Below are 21429 nucleotides of genomic sequence, written 5' to 3'. Positions count from 1 at the left end.
TAGAGATGAGGAAACCAAGGCACAAAGAGGTGAACAACTGGGTTAAGGTCACACACAGCCATGAAGAGGTGGAGGCAGTTAGACAGAATTCAGGTAGCTGCTGCCCTGCTATCCTGTGGGCCCACAACCCCAGCCTCCTCTTCAGCTTTCTTGCCATCAACTCAGTCTTTGCCCATCAGTCAACTGGGCCATTCCATCTCAGAACTGGTCAATTCTTCTTCCTGCTCAAACACCTTCCATGGCTCCCCAATGCCCTTCTTATTGACCAAGCCCTTTAGCCTAGTGTTCAAAACTCCATCTTTCTTTTTCTCCCTCACTTTCAGCCCTTCCTTGACACTCTGAGTTCAAGCCATCCTGGATAACTTGCAATCCCTCCGGAACTCCTTGGCGGGGGGGTGTCCCTTGACCCTCATGGGCTACTGCCTTGGCTTGCCAGTCCCCTACTCCCACTCCAGGCCACATTGATGAAACTCAGTCATCCTACCCTGCCCCTTTTCTCAATTCTCCAGTTTCCTAGGATTCCTGGCCAAAGCTTTCATCAAGACCAAGTGCAGAGTGTATGCTAAATTCATTCATTCATTCAACAGTCATTTCCTGAGCACCTTCTGTATGCCAGCCCCTGCTACTGGAACTGGGAATTCCACAATGAATCAGACAGACATGTGGTCTCAAGGAGCTGATATTGCGGGGCAGCAGAAATACATGATTAGCTAACAATCAAATCAATAAATGTCACATATTATGTATTTTAAGTGTTATTGAGAGTGAAGGGAGGAGGCCTATTTTACTTGTTTATTAAAATATGTTTATTTATTTATTTTTGGCTGCACCCCGTCTAGTTATGGCACAAGGGGTGGCTTGTGGCTTGTGGGCTTAGTTGCTCTGCAGCATGTGGGATCACTGGTGGCCCAGATGGTAAGAAATCTGCCTGCAATGCAGGAGACCTAAGTTCGATCCTTGGGTCAGGAAGATCCCCTGGAGGAGGAAATGGCAACCCACTCCAGTATCCTTGCCTGGAGAATTTCATGGACAAAGGAGCCTGGCAGGCTACATTCCATGGGGTCACAAAGAGTCAGACATGGCTTAGCGACTAACACTCTCACTCTCTCTTGTGCGGGATCTTTGTTCCTTGACCAGGGATTGAACTTATATCTCCTGCATTGGAAGGCAGATTCTTAACCACTGGACCACCAGGGAAGTTTCAAGGGAGGAGGTCTATTTTAGATATGTTGTTAAAGCACATACCTTTGAGGAAGTGACATTAAAATAGAGTCCAGACATTTTCCTGGTGGTCCAGTGGTTAAGAATCTGCCTGTCAACGCAGGGGACACAGGTTCAATCCCTGGTCTGGGAAGATCCCAAATGCCGCGGAGCAACTAAGCCCATGCACCACAACTATTGAAGCCCACGATCCCGTGCTCTGCAACAAGAGAAGCTACAGCAATGAGTAGCCCCTGCTGTCTACAACTAGAGAAAGCCTGCATGAAGCAACGAAGACCCAGTACAGCCATAAATTAACTAATTAAATTAAACAACCAAAGCAAACAACTCCCCCCCCCAGGTTTCAAATAAGGTAAGTGTTCAACCCATCAAGAAATCTGGAGGAAGGGTGTACCTGACAGAGGGGACAGGGCCCAGTGCAAAGGCCCTGTGGGGTAATCAACTTGGGTGTTGGAAAGGCACAAAGAAGGCCAGTGTGACTGGAGTGGAATAGGAGTGAGAAAGAGGAGGCAGGTCAATGTCAGAGCAGGTTCTGCAGGGTCCCTGCTTAATTCTCCACGTCAGGAACACGTCTGGAGTTTGGGTACAATATCTATGCTCTTTATTTGAGGTTAAGCCCAGGGGCTCAGGCGTGCTTGGAGACACCCTCCCGTGAGCAGCTGAAACCCTTAGGGTCTCAGGACTCACAGCCATGAGTGTGCATATAGTCTGAAAACCCTGCCAGTTGGTCCAGCAATTCCTTCTTGCCCACTGTCCCATTCACTGGCCAGTGCATGAGAAACGTCTCCTTGCCCAGGACATGGATGTATCTGTGGGTGAGAGGTGGTAAGGATGGTGAGGAGAGCCTGTTGCTTTGGAAGTGTGGAGACCTTTCTGACTTGCTCCTCTGCCCTGCTTGACAGAGTCCCAGAACCACAACCTATAATGTCCTCCACAGGGCCATCTCGCCTCCCCCTACCCACCGCTCCCTGCCCCCCCCCAGCCCATACTACTGGGGATTAGAAAAGTCTCCCTTTTCTTTGACTCTTTCCTACCCTCTGCTGGAAAACCACCATCAATATCTACAGCATCCCCTAATGAACAGTGTTCCCGGGAGTTGTGCAGCACACAGGCTACACCTTCATTCAGGGCAGCCCTGAAACCCAAAACTCCTGTTGATAGGTGCAGTAGAAATTTTGACACCAAGGACTGGCCTGGGGTAGGGAAAGGGACCCAGGCCTAGGTCCCCAGGGTAGCAGGAGCCCCCCAGCCACGCACTCAGATTTGACTCTCCACAGGTCTGAAATCTGGCCCATTATGAGATATGTCTCGTGTTCCTTCAGCCCCAGGGAGTCTTGGCAGGTGGTGTGAGTGACGAATTTCTTCACGGTGAGGGGTCTGACAGAGTCCGTGCCTGGAGGAGAGGAGACCCAGTGTGTGTTCACTTGCATGGGCCTGGCCTGCTCCCACTTTGGGACCCCCAGGGTAGGCCCCCACACCATCTCCCCTGCCACCTTGGACATACCACTTTTGATGATGGCTTGGAGCTTCATGTTGTAGTAGATGTAGGGGTTGGAGTCGGAGGTCTCTACAGACTCCAGACTGGTCTTGTACACTGGGGAATGGGTCCAGGGGTGTGTCGTGTTGGTGTCCAGTCTGCAGGTGTTCTGCCCCCTACTCCCCCTGCCAAGCCCCACACTCACCAAAGTCCACTCCAGCCTCACAGGCTGCTGTCTGGAGCTCCTCCTGACTCAGGTGGTTACTGTCCTTCTTTGGGGCTGGGCACTGCTCTGGAAGGTTGGGGGAGGGGGAGGATGCTCTGGCGGCGCTAGGGGTGGGGCCTTCCTCCACTCTGACCCCCATCCGGCCCCAGGTGCAACCCCCGGGGGCGGGGCGGCTCTGGCCTTTCTGGTCTGTAGTGTGCTCTCTCCTCCTCTGTCTCTCTTTGTCTTTCTCTCTCTCCCTCTCGCTGTCTCAACTCAACCCAGAAGGCACCCAGGAGGTGATAAAAAGCTCTTGAATCCCTAGCCTGGCAACCCCAGCCCTCCGTCTCCATGGCCTCACCCTCTGCGCATCTGCACACGTCTTTGTCGCAGATCTTCCGCAGGGAGCTGTGCTCTGTGGGCAGGTTGTAGAAGGAGGTGCACCTTCGGGCTGCGAGAGGGGGCGAGTAACCCGGGTTGGCTTGGGCCTCTGCTCCTGGAGGGCTGGGTGCCGGTCTGGCACCGCCCTCAGAAGGCCCCGCCCCACCGGCCCTGCCCAACATTTTAACATTCTTCACGCTTTAGCCCTGTACGACTTTTTGCGACCCCTTGGGCTGTAGCCCACAAGTCTCCTCTGTCCATGGGATTCTCCAGGTGAGAATACTGGAGTGGGTTGGGCATCTTCCCGACCCAGGGATCGAACCCGCGTCTCTTAACGTCTCCTGAAGTGGCAGGAGGGTTCTTTACCACTAGCGGCCATCTGGGTGCCCAGCCACCCCCTTAACAAGTCCTTCCTCTTTGAAGACCCTGCCTGCTTTTTGCCCACCCTGACCCAGCAGGCCACGCCCAGTCCCTTCTCAGCTCGGCCACACCCCCTTCCAGGCAACCTACTGCCCCACCTCCCCGCATCTTCAACCACCAAGGAAGGACACGCCCCTCAGCACCACGCCCCTTAAGTCCCTTCCCGCACCCTTCTGGTCACAGAAGCCAAAGAAGACCCTCTCTGCCACGCCCCATTTCGTTTTTGGCTCCGCGCGCCTCACCCCTCTGTTTTGTTTTCTGGCCCCATCCTTCTCAGGCCTTGAATGCTCTGAGGATCCCCTCCATTCCCAGGCCCCTGCTCACAAGGCTCGTAGTAGTCGTAGATTGTGACGTGGGCAGCCTGCAGGAACTCGGCCTTCAGCATCCTGTGGACCCGGAAGCCGAGCACCGTGTCTTCTTTGTGGGAGAGCTGGAGGAGGGGAGTACTATCTGAGGCGCGCAGGGCCACTGTGCCTGCGGATACCGACTACAGAGACTCGGTCATGACCACTGACCACGTGGTCTTGAACTGAAGAGCCGACTCTCAGCATCACTGACCAGGGTGCTGACCGTGGCTTCTCGGCCTACGCTGTTGCTCGCACACCCCTGGCAGAGGACACCTGGCTTGCCTTACCTTCTCCAGGTAGAGGACAACGGTGCTGTCGCTGGAGTTCATCTTGGTCTCGTACTGGAAGGCATACCTCTCCACCTCGCTCGTGAGCTGGGGCAGAAGGTGAGACCTGCCAGTTGGCAGAGATCCACAGAGGCACCCAGCCCTGAGAGCTCCACTCTTAGAGCTCCCAACCTTTGTCCAATCAGCTCCAGTGTTGGGGAAACTGAGACACAATCAGGGCAAAGGTTAAGCTAAAGTTGACCATGGCCACTGACCTTGGGGCACGGACCGTGGGGGCGTTAACTTGGGGGCCTTGACTCACAGACAGGTGCTTTGCACCCACTCGAGGGGTGTGGGAGGTTTCCAGGGCATCCCCGCCCTGCTCATTACCTGTTTAAGGTCATCCTGGTTGGGGTAGAACCCGGTGAGCAGGGAGACCTCCATGATGGTCATTGTGGCATCTCGACGACCCTGGAACCTGGGGATTTCACAGCGCGAGTCTCTTCCCACTGTCCTCTTGCCCCTCCCCCACACTGCCACTGCTGTCACCTCTCGCCTGGACAAGGGCAGTAACCTCCTCCTGTGACTCTCTGTCACTCTTCTGCCCCCAAACAGCGTACAGTTTTAGCAAACAGAAATCTGATACATCGCCTCCTGGTTTACCCTCCTTGCTTTACAAAATGCCTGGTCTCATCCGTCCAGTTCACCTCCTCCCACTCCAGCCTCCAATTGATTGCTCTGAAGTGTTGATCTCTCTCCTGCCACTGGACCTTGGCACATGCTGTTCTCTCAGCCTAGAATTCTCCTTTCTACCTCTTTGCCCTGAAAAACGCTTTCATCTTTGCAATCTCACCTGAGGCATCCCTTCACCAACCGCACCCCCCCACCCCTGCCTGGAAGCCTTCCTCAGCCCTCACAACTGATCATTCTCTAATTTGCCCTCCCGTGGCTCTGTGGACCTCTCCTTCACCACATTTAATCACAGTGGTCATTTTGCACTGATTCTGGGTGATTGTTCAGTTACTGTTTGTCTCTCCTGAGAGACTGTGGGCTTCACCAGGTAGGGAGGAGCTGTCTTGCTCACAACTGTGTCTGTAGCTCCTAGAACAGAGCCTGACACCCAGGAGGCACTCAGTACATGTTTTGTTATCTAGACCTGGGCAAGGGTATTTGGGAGACAGAGCCAGACTGGAGTGGGAGCTGGAATGGCTAGAGAAGATGAAGACAGGGGAGAGCCACCACGCTTGGAGCAGGCTCTGGGCATCTGGGTCATGGTGCATGTCCACCATTCAGGAGCCTGCCATTCTAGGACACGGCAGGATGGAGGACAGGATTGGGGCAGTGGCATGGTAGACAAGCAGGGGAGGGCAGGATGAGAGGTAGCAATGATGGAGCAGGCATGGAGAGGTGGGTTTGGCTGGTTTCCAGCTTCCACTCAATACACAGGGAGAGCTGCTAAGGACTCTGGACTCCAGGAGGTGCATCCTTCCTCCTGCCTAGGCGAAGATCCTGTGCCCTGACCTCGTTTCCATCCGGAGCTGAAAGGTTGCTTCCCCCTTTTTATTCTCTGCAGAAAGAAAGCAGGAATTTAAGGCTGGGTAACACAGTCTCTGGAACTGGCTTCCTGGGTTTGAATCCTGGCTCTGCTGTGTGACTTTGAGCAAGTTGTTTAACCTCTCTGTGCTTTGGTTGCTTAATCTGGAAAAGGGGATCATGATATTCCCAACCAAGTTGGTTAATTTTAAGTGAGTAAATACAAGTGAAGCATTTAATATAGTGCTGGATCAGGGCTTTCTAATGGTCAGTTATTATTACTATCACATTACTACTACTATTAAGAAATAGACCCCCAACCAAAGTCCTGGTCACTTTTATTTTCATTTATTTATTTGTTGACTGCACAGTGTGTGGGATCTTAGTCCCCTAACCAGGGACTGAACAAGTGCTCTGTGCATTTGGGCATGGAGTCTTAACCACTGGACCACCAGGGAAGTCCCCTCTTGGTCACTTTTAGTCCCCAAAAGTCTTGGCACTGGTGAGGCTTATCTCCCGCCCTACTCTGACAGTGAGTTCCCAGTGGCAGAGCCTTGGCTCTTCCTTCTTGGTACTCAGGACTGGAAATTCTAGAATCCATTTCTTCCTTTTTTAAAAATTTTATTTTTTGGCCACACCATATGACATGTGGGATCTTAGTTCCCTGACCAGGGATTGAACCCACACCCCCTGCACTGAAAGTGCAGAGTCTTAACCACTGGACCACCAGGCAAATCCATTTCTGATCATCTCCAACACCCCTTCCCTGGTCTAGTCCATCATCTCCTGCAGGAACAGTGCAGTTGCTGCCTCCTTGTTCTCCCAGCTCCCACCTGTACCCTCTATAGTCTGTTTCCCCCAGAGGTAGCCTGTGCAAGCCTGTGCTATATCATGTCCCTCCTCTGCTCAGAACACTCTCTGGCTCCTACTTCCCTCCAAGCCAAACCCAAAGTCCTCGCCATGGTCCGCAAGTCCCTGCCTCATCATCTCTCCAACTCTTCCTCCTAAAACTACCCCTTCCTTCTCTGGGGGCTTCTCTGGTGGTTCAGACAGTTAAGCATCTGCCTGTAATGCAAGAAAGCTGGGGTTGATCCCTGGGTCAGGAAGATCCCCTGGAGAAGGGAATGGCTACCCACTCCAGTGTTCTTGCCTGGAGAATGGACAGAGGAGCCTGGCGGGCTGCAGTCCGTGGAGTTCCAAAGAGTCGGACACAACTGAGCAACTTTCACCTTTGCTCCTCTGTAGCCACTCTGGTCTTCCTGCTGTTACTCAAGCCGGGTGACCTCATTCTTGTCTCAGGGCCTTTGCACCTGCTGTTGTGCCTGCCTGGAGTGCTCTTCCCTCAGATCCTCCACAGCACACTCTCTCACTTCTTCCATATCTCAGTTGAAAGCATGCTGGGGAGAGCTTCCCCTGGACCTCCCTCAAGTCTGTAGCACCTCTTCCTACTTTATTTTATGTGGTACTTAGTCATCACCTGCTACTATGCTACGTATTACATTTTACAATGCAGATTTAGTTATGTTATAAATAAATAACAATAAAAGTATGCCATACTGTTTTTATCATATTGCTTGTGTCCCTCTACTAGAGTGTGATTTCCCAGAGAAGAAGGGCTGTTTTTCTTGTTCATGCCTATGTTCCCAAGGCTACAAACTGAGTGAAGCACATGGTAAATGCTCACAGATTCTTTGTGGAATGGCTGAATAAAGCAATAGATGTGATTACTGAATGGTAGCTAAAATAAAATACTAAAAAAAGAAGAGTTAGGGACTCCCCTGGTGATGACAGTGGATAAGAATTCGCCTGCCAATGCAGGGGACATGAGTTTGATCCCTGGTCTGGGAAGATTCCACATGTTGCAGAGCAACTAAACCCATGACCTGCAACTACTGAAGTCTGAGATCTAGAACCTGTGCTCTGCAACAAGAGAAGCCACTGCAATGAGAAGCAGTTGCACCGCAATCTGCTTGCTGCAAATAGAACATGCCCGTAGCACAGCAATGAAGACCCAGCACAACCAAAAATACATAAATAAATACAATTATATTTAAAAAAGAAGAAGAGCATCTCTGGGTCCAGGCTCACCTTCCTGGTTCTCGTTTAGATTCACATTCAGGTGATACCTCTTACAGGTGTCCTCCAGGAACTCTGGGGACCTGTGGTACATGGTCAGGATCTGTTGGGCAGAGGAGAGGTCAGCGCTCATTCACACCTGCTCCTTTTCTCCTTGCTTCTATTCTTGCCTGCTCAGCTCTCTGCTCCATGGGGAATTCACAGCGAGGTCTTCCCTCCTCGATCCAGTGGGTTCAGTGGCCAGAACAGCCTATGGAGTCTATGCCACCTCTGTGCAATAGAACTTCCTGCATTGATTGTAAAATAGCCTCTATCTGTGCTTTCCATGTGGCAGCCACTGGACGTATGTGGCTATTTTTGGTTGCGCCATACAGGATCTTAGTTCCCTGACCAGGGATTGAACCCACGATCTTTGCAGTGGAAGTGCAGAGTCTTAACCACTGGATTGCCAGGGAAGTCCGCACATGTGGCTAACCGAGCACTTGAAATGTGGCCAGTTCCACTGAGGAACTGAATTTTTTATTTTATTTACTTTAAAATTGACTGAAGCTGAAGGCAGAGTGTGACTTGCCTGAGGTCACACAACAAAGGCAGGGATTCAACTGTGACTCCATTGCCTGACACATGATAGAGGGCTACCTTGAATTCAGTGACCAAGAGGGCTGTCCTCCTGGATCAAGGCATAGGGCCAGATGATGTGATGGAGCCCCTAGATGTTGGGGGAAGGATGGAGTTGTTCTCTGGGCCTTGGGAGGCACCCTGGAAGGAGAATCTTCCTTTGGGGGGACAAGGAAAAGACATCTTTTCAGGGACTCAACATAGGAAGGGCCGAAGTCGTCCAAAAATCTATGGCCTCGAGACTGCCCTGTGGGTCCAGTGGTTAGGACTCTGCTTCCACTGCAGGGGATGTGGGTTCCATCCCTGGTGGGGGAACTAAGATCCTACATGCTGCACGGTGTGGCCTAAACAAAACAAACCAAACCCAAACTCCAAGTATCTCTGGCCTTTACCTCAACTCTTTACTTACTGCAAGTGAAAACCTTATTTCTCCACCTGTCAAATGGAGCCCATATTTTTACTGACTTCTCAGGTTTTTTTTCAGGTGTCCTTAGCTTGATTCCCACATTTGTGCTCTAAATGATAGCTAAGCTTATTGGTGATTTCAATCTTGTTTTGGAGTCTATATCTGCCTCTCTTCCCATGAACAGGGAGAGCACTGGGCTCTAGCTAAGGAACACAAGACCTACCGAGATGGTGCCTCTTCCAGTGCCCCTGGCTTTGATCTGTAGGTCTTCCTCAGCAGAGAACTGAAATGAAGGGGGAGGAGGATTTGAGGGCAGAGGAAGCAGCAAAACATGGCTCACATGCAATGAGGGTGAAGAGGGAAGCATCCATGGGCACTGGGAACTCAATTATTTCCCTAACTTGGGGTCTAGTGATTCTTCTGTCCCTCTCCATGGAGATGGTGTCTACACTGTCACAGATCAACTACAACTGCTGACTCAGTCCTAATGTAGATCTGTCTACACCGTCAACTTTGCAGTGTCTCTGAAGTTCCTCATGTGTGAAGCCCCTCCTCCCCCCAAGACTCTTTTCTTTGGCTTCTCTGCACCTATTCTTGTTCCCCTCATACATTCTTCCCTCATCGGCCTGAGCAACATCTTACGCATTCACATCCAATCACATCAGCCCTGCTTAAATCCCACTGCTATTCTTACAACACTCTGGCCTCAGGGCCTTTGCACTTGTTGTTTCTTCTGCCTAGATCTCCAGAAAGATCACACCTTCCTTTCCTTAAGATCTTTGCTCAATTGTAAATTTCTTGGTGAGACCTTCCCTGCCCAACCTACTTAAAATGACAACTGCTTGATGTTCCTACCTCTCTTCCTGTTTCATTCTTTCCCGTAGCACTTGTCATCACTTAACACATTATACATCTTACTTATTCACATCTCTTTATTTTCTGTTCTCACTAAAATATAAAATTATACAGGGACAAGGATTTTTTTCCCTGTCTCATTTATGGCCATATTCCCAGAACCTAGAACAGTGCCTGGCACACAGTAAGTGCCCAGTAAAGATAACTGAGTAATTGAAGGTAAGTATCACCTCCTCCATGAGGTAAGGTCATGGAGATGACCTTTTCCACCATACCAAGGTTATTTTTTCCTTTATACACTTATTTCCTTCCCCTGTGTTCAGAAAGCTTAGAACAGAATGTAGAATTAAATTTATTGTCTTAGTTTCTTTCCAGACTGTAAGTTCCTTGAGAGCTGGAACTGCAGATGCTTCATAATGTACCCCAGGAGAATGTTTGGCACACAGTAGGTGCTCAGGAAGAATAAATGAACCAATACATTGAGAGTATAGCCCATGGTGGCTAGATAATATTGGAGACTGTCAGGGACATGACTCTTGGCCTCATCTCCAGTGCCACTTCCGTGTGGACATCCTATCTGCCCCTGAGCTCCATACCTTTGCTGACCGTAGCTGGTAGGCATTCTTTTCATCAATGACCCATTCCACATGCAAGGCTCTCTTGGAACTTTTGATCTGGATGTGGAGATCCTGGACACCATCGAAGGGGACAGCCTCACGGAAGCGGGTGAGGGCTTCGATGGCCACGACCGTGGTCTGGGTGTTGGGACGGCGGGGTGGGGGGTGGGGGTGTCAGATCAGCACCAGGGACAGCACATTGGGACACCCCCCCCCACCGTGGGTACCAGCACCATGGACAGCCCCACCCAAAGGGCCAGTCGTGTCAGCACCTCGGCTAGCAACCCACCCCTCCACCCTCGACCCCTCCACCCCTAGTTTTCTTTTGGTCACCTGGGTGGATTGGAAGCCTCCTCCCAGCTGCCGTTTCTTCAATAGCCAGTTAGCGATGGCATGTGTTTCATTGCGCCGACCCAGCTCCAGTTTCTGCATCAGTGCGTAGGCCGTGGCCTCAATGGTGTACAGGGAGTCGTCTAGGTCCAGGTCATCCAAACCCACTGGCCAATGGGTTTTGTCTAGAAGATGAGTGTCCCCCTGGTCATGTAGATCTGGAACCATCTCCATAAACCTGTCCTCTCCTTGTGTTGTTGTTGTTCAGCTGCCAAGTCACGTCTGACTCTTTGCGACCCCATGGACTGCAGCACACCAAGCTTCCCTGTCCCCCACCATCTCCTGGAGTTTTCCCAAGTTCATGTCCATTGAATCAGTGATGTCATCCCACCATCTCATCCTCTGTCACCCTCATGGCTATTTTATTGAGCACCTACTTCTTGTGAAAACCTTTGCTGAGGAGACATATGGACACTGCATTTTTCAGAACCACTCTAGGGGACAGGGACACTATTTAGGGTTGAGGAAACTGAGGTTCAAAGGAGCTCCTCCACATCCCTCCCAGACTCATGCAAGTGAGTTTCTCTAACTCCACTCCTCTTGACTTGGGGGATGGAGAGGATGAGATAAGGACTCTCAGGGATGGGATAGGGCAACACCATGGGAAGCAGACCCCTCTCAGTTACCTATGTCTAATGACCTTCTTTCTAGCCTCAAACATACCGAGCACTTGCCCACTTCAGGGCATTTGCATGAGCCAGCCCCTCTGCTTGGAATAACCTTGATCTTTCATGTAGGTGAGCCTTCTTATCTTTCATTTCAGCTGAGGGGGTCCCCTTTTCATGGAGGCCCTTCCCAGCTCTCCAATCTATACTTCCCTCCCCTCATCATCATTGCTCCCACCCACCTTGTATGTTACTATCTCAGCACCAGTCTCAATTTGTAATTCTCTATTGACCTGTTTGTCTTCTGCCAGCCTCCCCTAACAACAGTGGTAGTTTTGAGGGGAGGGGCCACATCAGTCTCGTTCACCTTGGTTTCTCAGGGCCTGAGCTCAAAGGTTGGCACACAATAGGTGCTCAATAAATGATGAATCACACCTTGCTGGATTTGAGATCATGCAATCTCCCTCACTCTGCCTCCATGACTATGGTGAACACATAGCTGGTTAAAAAGTGGCCCATACCCACCCTTGCTGGCAAAGCTGTCCAGGTGGTCATTGGCTCGGGGGCTCCTGATGAGGGCCAGAGCATAGGAGGTTATGGCCATGGCAAAAGTTGTCTGAATGTGGGGGAGTTTTTTCTCCAGGAAGTCACCGGCAAGCTTCATGCTGTAAGCCAAACTCTAGAAAGTCAAGAGAGGAGGCTAGAGGGAGGTGATGTGAGGGCAGGGGTCTGGGAGTTAGAAGAGAGGGAGGCACTGAGAAGGACACGATGGCAAGGGAGCATCCTGTGTGCAGGGGTTACGGCACCTTGAGACCCTGCCCTCCTCTTTGAGTCCTACCGGTATCTTCTGGCTGCACAACTCCTTCCCCTCATTCAGGGCGATCAGGACAAGAGCTGTGAGTGATATGTCTGCCTCAGAGCCTTGGTAGCCACCCTGCAAATGCAGAACCACACCCATGATCCCTTTACCATCTTGGAGGCACTTTCCCCAGTCTCTCCTCCCTGACCTTGAACAGCTCCCGGGTGCTCAGCTCTGGGCTGGATGATGTTGAAAGCAGGATGTGGAGACAGGGAGAGGAGGAGGAGCTATCTTGAGACTTGCCTGTGTGGGGTCTGCCTTACTAACAAAAGCTGACAGCCATGGAGGACACTGTGCTACACTCTCTAAGCTAGCTCAAAACATTCTTGCAGCAGCTCCATTTTCCTGACGAGGAACCTGAGGGTTGGAGACGTGTCTCTATTGCTAGTAAATGACCACCTTAAGGTTCAAACTCTTCTCTAGTCTCCCAGGTTCCACCTTCAATCCCTGTGCTGGGTTAAATAATGTCCGCACCCCACCCCACCCCACCCCCCGGCGCTAATTCTTGTCCACCCAGAACCTTGGAATGTGATCTTATTAGGAAATAGGGTCTTTGTAGATATAACTCGCTAAGTGAAGAACAGGTTATACTGGGACTTCCCTGGTAACTCAGTGGTGAGGAATCTGCCTGCTAATGCAGGAGACAAGTGTTCGACCCCTGGTCTGGAAAGATCCCACATGCTGCGGAGCAACTAAGCCCCTGTGCCACAACTACTGAGCCTGTGCTCTAGAGCCGAGGAACCACAGCTACCAAACCCATGTGCTGTAATTACTGAAGCCCGAGAGCTCTAGAGCCCATGCTTTGCAACGGGAGAAGCCACGGCAATGAGAAGTTTACTCATTGCAACTAGAGAGTAGCCCCCACTCGCCACAACTAGAGAAAGTCCATGTGTAGCAATGAAGAGCCAGTACAGCCAAAAGTAAATAAATAAAATTTAAAAGTTAAAAAAATTTAGAAAAGAACAGGTTCTACTGCTTCCCTTGGTGGCTCAGACGGTAAAGAATCTGCCTGCAATGCAAGAGCTGCTGCTGCTGCTGCTGCTAAGTCGCTTCAGTCGTGTCCGACTCTGCGCGACCCCACAGACGGCAGCCCACCAGGCTCCACCGTCCGTGAGATTCTCCAGGCAAGAACACTGGAGTGGATTGCCGTTTCCTTCTCCAATGCATGAAAGTGAAAGGTGAAAGTGAAGTCGCTCAGTCGTGTCCGACTCTTCACAACCCCATGGACTGCAGCCTACCAGGCTCCTCCATCCATGGGATTTTCCAGGCAAGAGTACTGGAGTGGGTTGCCATTGCCTTCTCCGACAATGCAAGAGACTTGGGTTCAATTTCTGGGTTGGGAAGATCCCCTGGAGGAGGAAATGGCAACCCACTCCAGCATTCTTGCCTGGAGAATTTCATGGCAGAGGAGCCTGGCGGTCCACAGGGTCACAAAGAGTAAGACATGACTGAGCGACTAACAGGTTCTACTGGGTTAGGGTGGGCCCAGTATCCAATAACTGGTATACATATAAGAAAGCACACACAGAAGGAAGAACGGCATGTGGTGTTGGAGGCAGAAGTTGGAGTGATGTGGCTACAAGCCAAAGGATGCCAAGGGTTGCCAGGAACCACTAAGCTTGAAGAGACAAAGCAGGATTCTCCCCTCGCCATCCCCGCCCTACAGAGTCTTCCAAAGGAGCATGGCCCTGCCCAAACTTTAATCTTGGACTTTAAGTCTCCAGGACTGTGACAAAATAAATACATTTCTGTTGTTTTAAGTCATCTAGTTGGGCTGCTTAATTCTGGCCCCCTTAGGAAGCTAATACATAGCCCACAGCTCCTTCTTCCTGGAGGGCCAATGAAGCCTGTGAACTCTTGGATCAGTTTGCACCCATCCTCTGCTCAGAATCTACTGTGGCTCCCACCTTCACTCAGGGGAAAAGCTCAAGTCCTCCCTTTGGCCCAGAAGGCCCTGTACAATCTGTTCCACTACCTCCTTCCTCTCACCTCCTCCCCCTCTCCCCTTGCTCACTCTGTTCCAGACACACTGGCCTTCTCACTGTTCCTCAAACATGTTGGACACATTCCAGTCTCAGGACCTTTGCACATGCTGCTTCCTCTGCTTGGAACACTCTGGCCTTAGTTATCCACTGGGACTGGTTCCCTCACCTCCCCAGGTCTGTATAAATATTATGAGTGCGTGCGCTTGGTCACTCAGTCATGTCCAACTCTTTGCAACCCCATAAATTGTAGCCCACCAGGTTCCTCTGTCCATGGGGTTCTCTAGGCAAGAATATCGGAATGGGTTGCCATTTCCTCCTCCAGGGAAATCCTCCCAAACCAGGGACCAAACCTACATCTCTTATGTCCCCTGCATTGGCAGGTGAATTCTTTATCACTGAGCCACCTGAGAAGCCCATCATCTCCTCATGAAGCCTTCCAGAATTTCACACCTCCCACTTTAAAAGTTGTTTCTGGAGGCTGGTGTGGAGGAATACTTGGTAGGGATGGGTGTATTGACTGGGGGAACAGGGAGGACTCAGACCCAGAGAAAGGTGGGCCAGGACTGGTAACTCGTTGGAGTAGGGTTGGGAGGGGTGGGTCCTGGATGTACCCCACCTCCCCACATTGTAACAGAGTCCAGGATGGTCCAGAGCAGGGAGATGTGAGCTGGGTGCTGGGCCTCAGCCCTTTCCTGTTCTCATTCTACCTGTGAACACACCAGGGGGCTGACATCCCCTCCCCATATACAAAGCCCTCGGGTTTTATTTGAACGGCTCAGCCAGGGGGACGATGGGTACCTGCATGGACCACATGACCACGGGGCTTTCCTCCACAAAGTTTCCACGCGTCCCCTGTCTGCGGGTGATGATCCAGTTGGCGATGTTGCAGATAGAATCAAGACTGAGTGCCCTGATCGTCATGGTGGGGTAGGCCAAGGCATAGACCCGGAATACATAACTCGTGAGCCTGTCGGGAAGGAGATGGGTGGGTGATGGCTGGCAACATTAACCAAGGCATTCTAGGACAGGGGCTTCTACTCTGTGGAGAAGTCTATGCCAGACACCATAGGAACTTGGAACACCACTGGCCCCATGGTCTGCCCGCCCCTACAGCCTGCCTGCCCCAAGATTCCATGGTGGGGGTGCTCCCGGTTACAAGCTCCTGGCTTGGGTCCCCAAGCCCCAGGCTGGCCCCTCCCACCAGTGTCCTCATCCTTACCAGGTGCTTCCTGGGTTTCCCTTGCTGGTGTGGTAGCTGCCATCTTCACTCCGGTGGGTCAACATCCGGCTGTACCCTGGGGAAATAGGTGGATGGGAAATTTACAGGGAGAGTTGGTGTTTGGGTATGGTTGTCAAGGGAGGGGTCAGTTACCAGGCAGAATCTGGGGAGCAGGGTGTGGGTGAGACTTAGGGGTTCCTTGCGTATTGATGGAACCTGGAGGCGGTGATTTGTCCAAGTGCAGAACGGAAGGGCCTGCAGGGCCCAGGTGTAAATGACAGTCATGGCCAAGTGTGACCGTGGGATCCAGGGGACAGTTGTATATAGGAATAAACTGGAAAGTGCTGTTGGGTCCTCTGGGGAAGGGTGTGATGGGGAATTACCGCTACCAAAGATTGTGGAAGGTGAAACTCAGGAAAGGGCATATTCTGAGGGGCCATTATTATTTAGTCACTCGGTCATGTCTAACTCTTCTGGGACCCCATGGACTGTAGCCTGCCAGGCTCCTCCGTCCATGGGATTCGCCAAACAAGAATACTGGAGTGGGTTGCCATTCCCTTCCCCAGGGGATCTTCCTGACCCAGGGATGAACCAGCATCTCTTGCATTGCAGGCAGATTCTTTACCACTGAGTCACCAGGGAAACCCTGAGGGTCCACAATCTGGGTGTTTTCTTAGGGGCTGTTTCTTGGCTGTAATCTAAAGGTGTCAGTAGTAGTCAGAAGGGGTTACTCCTGGGCGTAGTCTGGAGGGTGCACCTCTCTGTTGGATTCTGAGCATTGCTACTTGGATATTATCTGAAGGTTATCTGGAGGTTTCCTGTTTTTGTTTTTTTTAATTATTTACTTGGCTGCGCTGGGCCTTAGTTTCAGCATGTGGGATATTTGATCTTCATTGTAGGCATGCAGAATCTAGTTCCCTGACCAGGGATGGAACCTGGGCCTCTGCATCGGGAGCGCAGAGTCTTAGCCACTGGGCCCGCAGGGAAGTTCAGGTTTACTGTTTGGGTTTAACACCGGGGATGATAGCAGCTGGGTGTCAGCTGGATGGAGCACCATCCAGAGCATGTGGATGGAGAGTTGGTGTCTGAGTGTAACCAGGGAGAGGAGAGGGTGAGTGTCCAAACTAACCCGAGGGTTTCTGTCTGGGGAAGCAGAAACTTGAGTCTGGTGCCTTAGACCACTTGGCCATCCTGACACGCTAGAGGGTCTCTGTCTGGGTGTAAGCAGGGTGTGTATCTCTAGTTGTTACCTGGGGGATTTGGATATAACCTGGGAAGGTGTTGTCATTCAGGTGTAACCAGGAAGCCACCACCTGGGATTATTCTGGAGTTTTCTACCTGGAGATTCCCTGGGAATGTAGCCCAGCGCGTAGAACTGACTGGCTAAAGCCTGGGACAGTCTCTAAATATAACATAACCTAGGAAGTTGCTGCTTTAGGGTAAACCAGGGTGTCTGTTATGAGATGTGTAGCCTGGGAGAGGGGTCAGGGTGAAGGAATAACCTAGGGGTCAGTCACAGTTGGAGGTCACCTGGGGAACTTGGTATCAGGCTGTCAACTGAGAGAGAAGTCAGAGTTTGGGAATTTTTTTTTTGGCTGTGCCACAGGGCATACAGAATCTTAGCTCCCCGACCAGGGATCCAGGGCTTCCCAGGTAGTTTAGTGGTAAAGAATCTGCCTGCCAGTGCAGGAGATGCAAGAGATGCAGTTTTGAACCCTGGGTTAGGAAGATCCCCTGGAGGAAGGCGTGGCAACCCACTCCAGTATTCTTGCCTGGAGAATCCCATGGACAGAGGAGCCTGGCGGACTACAGTCCATAGGGCTGCAAAAGAGTTGGACATGACTGAACGACTGAGCACGCACACCACACACACGCTTGCAATCAAGGAGCCAACCCACGCCCCCTGCATTGGAAGTGTGGAGTCTTAATTACTGGTGCACCAGGGAAGTCCCCTGGGAGTCATAGTTTGGGTGCTATTGTCTGGGAGGGTCCAGTGGGGCCCTCCTCCAGCCCCAAGGGTACCTCAGCTACTCTCCCTGAGAGACTCAGACACCCTCATCAAGGTCCCAGGAGGTGACCCACTCTCACCGCTGGCAAGGTTCTTCATCACCTGCTCCCTGAGCTCCACCCCAACCTTGTTCCACTGGCCCGTGGTATCCAGGTAACGCGTCAGGATGACCACGGGCGTCAGGGCGCTCAGCGTCTGCTCGGGGCAGCCAGACGGGATCCTCAGCAGCCGCCTTGTTTCACTGGGTGTCAGGGTCCCCAGGATGGTCTCGCCAAGGATGTCACCTGTCCAGTGGGCAGAGTCTAAGCCACCAGGTCTCCCCCATCACCCTGTGCCCAGGCAGGCTCTGGAGGAGCCAGCACACCCCCACCCACCACCCCAGCCCCCACAGGAGCTGGCTCTGTTTCCCAGGTACCTTGGACGCTGACAAACACATCTGCCTCTGTGTTGGGCATCTTGTTCAAGAATTCTTGTTTTGGCACCAGCTGCGTCTGGGTCTGACCTGAGCAGGCACAGCCTTGTGTGATGACTGGGCTCTGGGACTGGGGAGGTCAGGGTGTGCAGACTTTGGGAGGAGATCAGACTGCCCACCTGCTGGACCCCCTCCTTTCAGACCTTCCCTCCACTGGAGCATGGCCCCAGGATCCCAGAAGCCCCATGAAAACCCCACAAACCTTGGGGGTTCAGGAGGAAGCTTTGGGATATTTGCTCAGTCTGACCCCCTGCCTGTAGGATGCAATGAAGAAGCAGGTTAAAAACAACAGTCATAATGACATTCATAATGACAGTAAGAGGAAGTCTTGCTTAGCTATAAAGAGCAGACTCAATCTTTCCTGGTGGTCCAATGGTTAAGACTCCTCTTGCCAATGCAGGGGACATGGGTTCAATCCCTGGTCCAGGAAGATTCCACATGCTTTGAGGCAACTAAGTCTATGGACCACAACTACTGAGCCCACTGTGCCCTGGAACCAGTGCTCTGCAACAAGAGAAGCCACCACAATGAGAAGGCCGTGCACCACAAATGGAGAGTAGCCCCACTGGCTGCAACTAGAGAAAGCTGACAAGCAGCAACAAAGATCCAGCACAGCCAAAAACAAACAAATAAGTTAAAAAAAAAAAAAAAGACCAGAGACTCTGGAGCCCAGAGAACTAGGTTCAAATCCCAGGTTTTTTGCTTCCTAGCTGCACGACTTTGGATGAAATACTTCATTCCCCTGTGCCTCAGTTTTCTCATCCATAAAAGGGAGAGGATAATAACTCCTACCTCACAGAGTTGTTCTGAGGGCTCAGTGAGTTAATATCTTCAAAGTGTTATATCCTATGTGTTAAACATGTGTTTGTCAAGTAAATAAAATATTATTACTGATGGGTCAGGCACTGACCAGGGAGCCTGGTTGTGTGTAATGTTCACAGCTCTCTGATCACTCATGGCTATGAGGATTATTCTCATCCTGCAAATGAGGCTCAGAGAAGTTAAGTAAGTTGCTGTGATCACACAGCAGACACAAGGTTTGAACCCAAGCCTGACTCCAAAGTCCCAAAGTGGGGGTCTTTGTGATTGAACTTTTAAATCATCATCATGCCCCTCACTCCTGCCTCTTTGTTGATCCTGGGACCACCACTCCCTCCCATGATCACACAGCCTGGAGCCCCAAGTGTAGACACCCCACTGTCTACATGGGCAGCAAGGGCTAGGGGGTGCCCATTACCTGGACCAGGAGTGTCTTCCTCACATGGTCCTGGACCCCGGAGCCTCTGGCCTTGACCTCCACGTCCACTTTGCCTACTTCAAGTGGAAGGAGCACGAAGGGCACCACCTTGGAGGAGGAGGGGGGCACGGCCACTATCCGACGGGAAGGGGCATCTGGCTTTGCTGCACTGCATAGTGACTCCTTGTGAGGGAACTCCACTCGGACCTGGGGCAGAGGGCATGGTTAGGGGGTCCTGATGGCATGAGGAAGCCCAGGACCCTAAAGTCACAGTCTCCATCCTGAGAATCCTGCGTATGTGACAATGTAGCATAGTGCTTGAGAGTAAAGACCCTGCCTGAGTTCAAACCCCTCTGTCACTTGTTGATGTTCAGCCACTAAGTGTTAGACTCTGTGTGACCCCATGGACTGCAGCATGCCAGACTTCTGTCACTTAGGTGCAGTGTAACCTCAGGAAGCAATGTAAGTTTCCTTATCTCTAAACCAGGAATGGTCAGAGAATCCATCTGCTGAGGTTATTGTGAGGCTTAAATGAGAAAATGTCTTAGAAGCTTTCATAAAAAGGTTGCCACTTTAGTGGCCCCTTCCGTAAACGGACACACTCCATCCCTTTTTATAAAACACACCAACAGATATGTTTGAAGGGACAGGGGGAAGGCTGGGGGCTTCACCTTGACTGAATGCTGCAAGAAATTGTACAGCACAGCTTGGATCTGGACTTGCTCATTCCTGATCACGGAGAAGGGCAACTTAAGATCCACAAAGAAGGGTTTCATAACTGTCAGCTCAAAGGGATCTGAGACGCAAAGACCTAGAACCAGGAGAACACTCGCCGTTAAGCAAGGCCAGCTGTCCTGGGTGTGGGGGTGGGGGGCTGGTCAGGGCCATTGTTCTCCTGTTTCCTCAGCACTGGGCTTGTGGGGTCACCTTGTCCAGTCTTGATGCTGACAGCCACGAACTGCCATGTGGTGATGGAATCGGGCACGGTCACATCCATGATGCAGTGGGAGATGCTGCAGGAAGCCCCAGAGGGTGGGTGGAGGGGACATGATGAGTCTATGCTGCCTGGACAGAGCCTCTGACTTGAGGGTCACTGTCTTGGGCTTAACATCACTATGGAGGGGTCTGTGAGTCACCCAATTAGAGACATTATCCTTAGAGGGCCATCATTTGGGAGGGGAACCCACTGGGATCTTTATCCCCATCCAGCAAGGCATGGGACGATTCTGAGAGCTCAGTGTCACCCCAGGAGCATTGACCCTGGAAAAGTACATAATATGAACAGCTTTTTTATTTATGGCAACAATCAAGTTACATTACCGACCTATAGCTCTTCTAATCGTGTTATGTGGTAGACAATAAGATGGTTAAGTTATATTTTTTTTTATCTTTAAGTGCATTCCTTCAGTTAGCTGATTTAGAAGCATTCAACTTGCGGAGAAGTTGAGCTACAGAGAGGTCAATACACTGGCCCAGGGTCACACAGCTCATGAGCGGCAGAGCTGGGTGTGGAATTTATGCTGCTGCTCCTGCGGCTTCTGTTTCTCTTCCTCCTTTCTTTTGGAGAGGGATGGGCAATGCCATGTTTACTTATTAAAGATGCAATATTGGGACTTCCCTGGTAGTGCAGTGGCTAGGAATCTGCCTGCCTAAGCAGGGGACATGGGTTCAATCCCTGGTCTGGGAAGATTCCACATGCCATGGAGCAGCATCCCCTGATAATGCATGGAAGGGCCAGGGACCAGAGGCTGGTATGAGGGTCATAATCCTACCCCGATGTGCTTTTTGGCAGAGTAATGGTCTTCCAGGACCAACTTTCAGGGAACAAGCTCCGGACTGGCTCATCCTCCAGGAAGAAGTCATCTAAATCATCATCTTCATCCGCTGCAGGGGGCAGATGAAGGACAGGGTCTCCTCTGCACATCTCCCATGAGCCACCAGACCTTCAGTGGGGTCCTCCCACTCCAACCCTCCATCGCACTCCACGCCCCCTTAGTGGAGCACTCCCAACCCTGTGCCTCCTGCCATGGCCCCCTCACTTGTTCCCAGAAGCAGCTGCTCCTCTCGGGCCTCCTGAGTCAGGGTCTCAGACAGCTGGCAGCAGCTCAGGAAGGCAGCAATGCAGACTGGTCCATAGCGGACATGCTGGATCCTCTCCTTACACGACAGCCCCACTGGGTTCTCCCGGAGCCCAGCCTCACAGCACTTCTGCTCCAGCTCTGTCTTGAACTT

At 51.6% G+C, this 21429-nt stretch overlaps 1 protein-coding gene across 1 annotated transcript; it reads right to left on the bottom strand.

The window, feature by feature from the left end:
* Positions 1-1799: 1799 nt before the first annotated feature.
* Positions 1800-20248, bottom strand: LOC145509470 (complement C3-like). Its single transcript, XM_081498141.1, has 23 exons — positions 20125-20248; positions 19869-20008; positions 19198-19404; positions 18163-18214; positions 17904-17990; positions 17569-17772; positions 15481-15556; positions 15060-15228; positions 12256-12351; positions 11943-12096; positions 10756-10937; positions 10402-10560; positions 9174-9233; positions 7939-8029; positions 5839-5884; positions 4708-4795; positions 4339-4425; positions 4029-4134; positions 3265-3354; positions 2904-2990; positions 2726-2815; positions 2479-2614; positions 1800-2030 (listed from the first exon to the last, which is right to left on the bottom strand). Exons 1-23 carry the CDS (start codon positions 20192-20194, stop codon positions 1898-1900), a joined length of 2610 nt encoding a protein of 869 aa, XP_081354267.1. The 5' UTR covers positions 20195-20248; the 3' UTR covers positions 1800-1897.
* Between the last annotated feature and the right edge of the window lie 1181 nt (positions 20249-21429).

This window comes from Giraffa tippelskirchi, chromosome 6, assembly GCF_054371585.1.
Source record: "Giraffa tippelskirchi isolate mGirTip1 chromosome 6, T2T-mGirTip1v1.2.pri, whole genome shotgun sequence".
Classification (NCBI taxonomy): Eukaryota; Metazoa; Chordata; class Mammalia; order Artiodactyla; family Giraffidae; genus Giraffa; species Giraffa tippelskirchi.
This window is presented reverse-complemented; position numbering and strand designations above follow the sequence as displayed.

Bases quoted from the DNA above. Each gene is read 5' to 3' on its own strand.
- LOC145509470 (XM_081498141.1), bottom strand. From the start codon at position 20,194: ATGGATGTGACCGTGCCCGATTCCATCACCACATGGCAGTTCGTGGCT. The intron at 17,991-18,162 runs GTTTGTGGGGTT...GTGCCTGCTCAG, and splicing joins CTTCCTCCTGAACCCCCAAG to GTCAGACCCAGACGCAGCTG. The intron at 4,796-5,838 runs GTCAGGGCACAG...TGAAATCCCCAG, and splicing joins CAGCTCCGGATGGAAACGAG to GTTCCAGGGTCGTCGAGATG.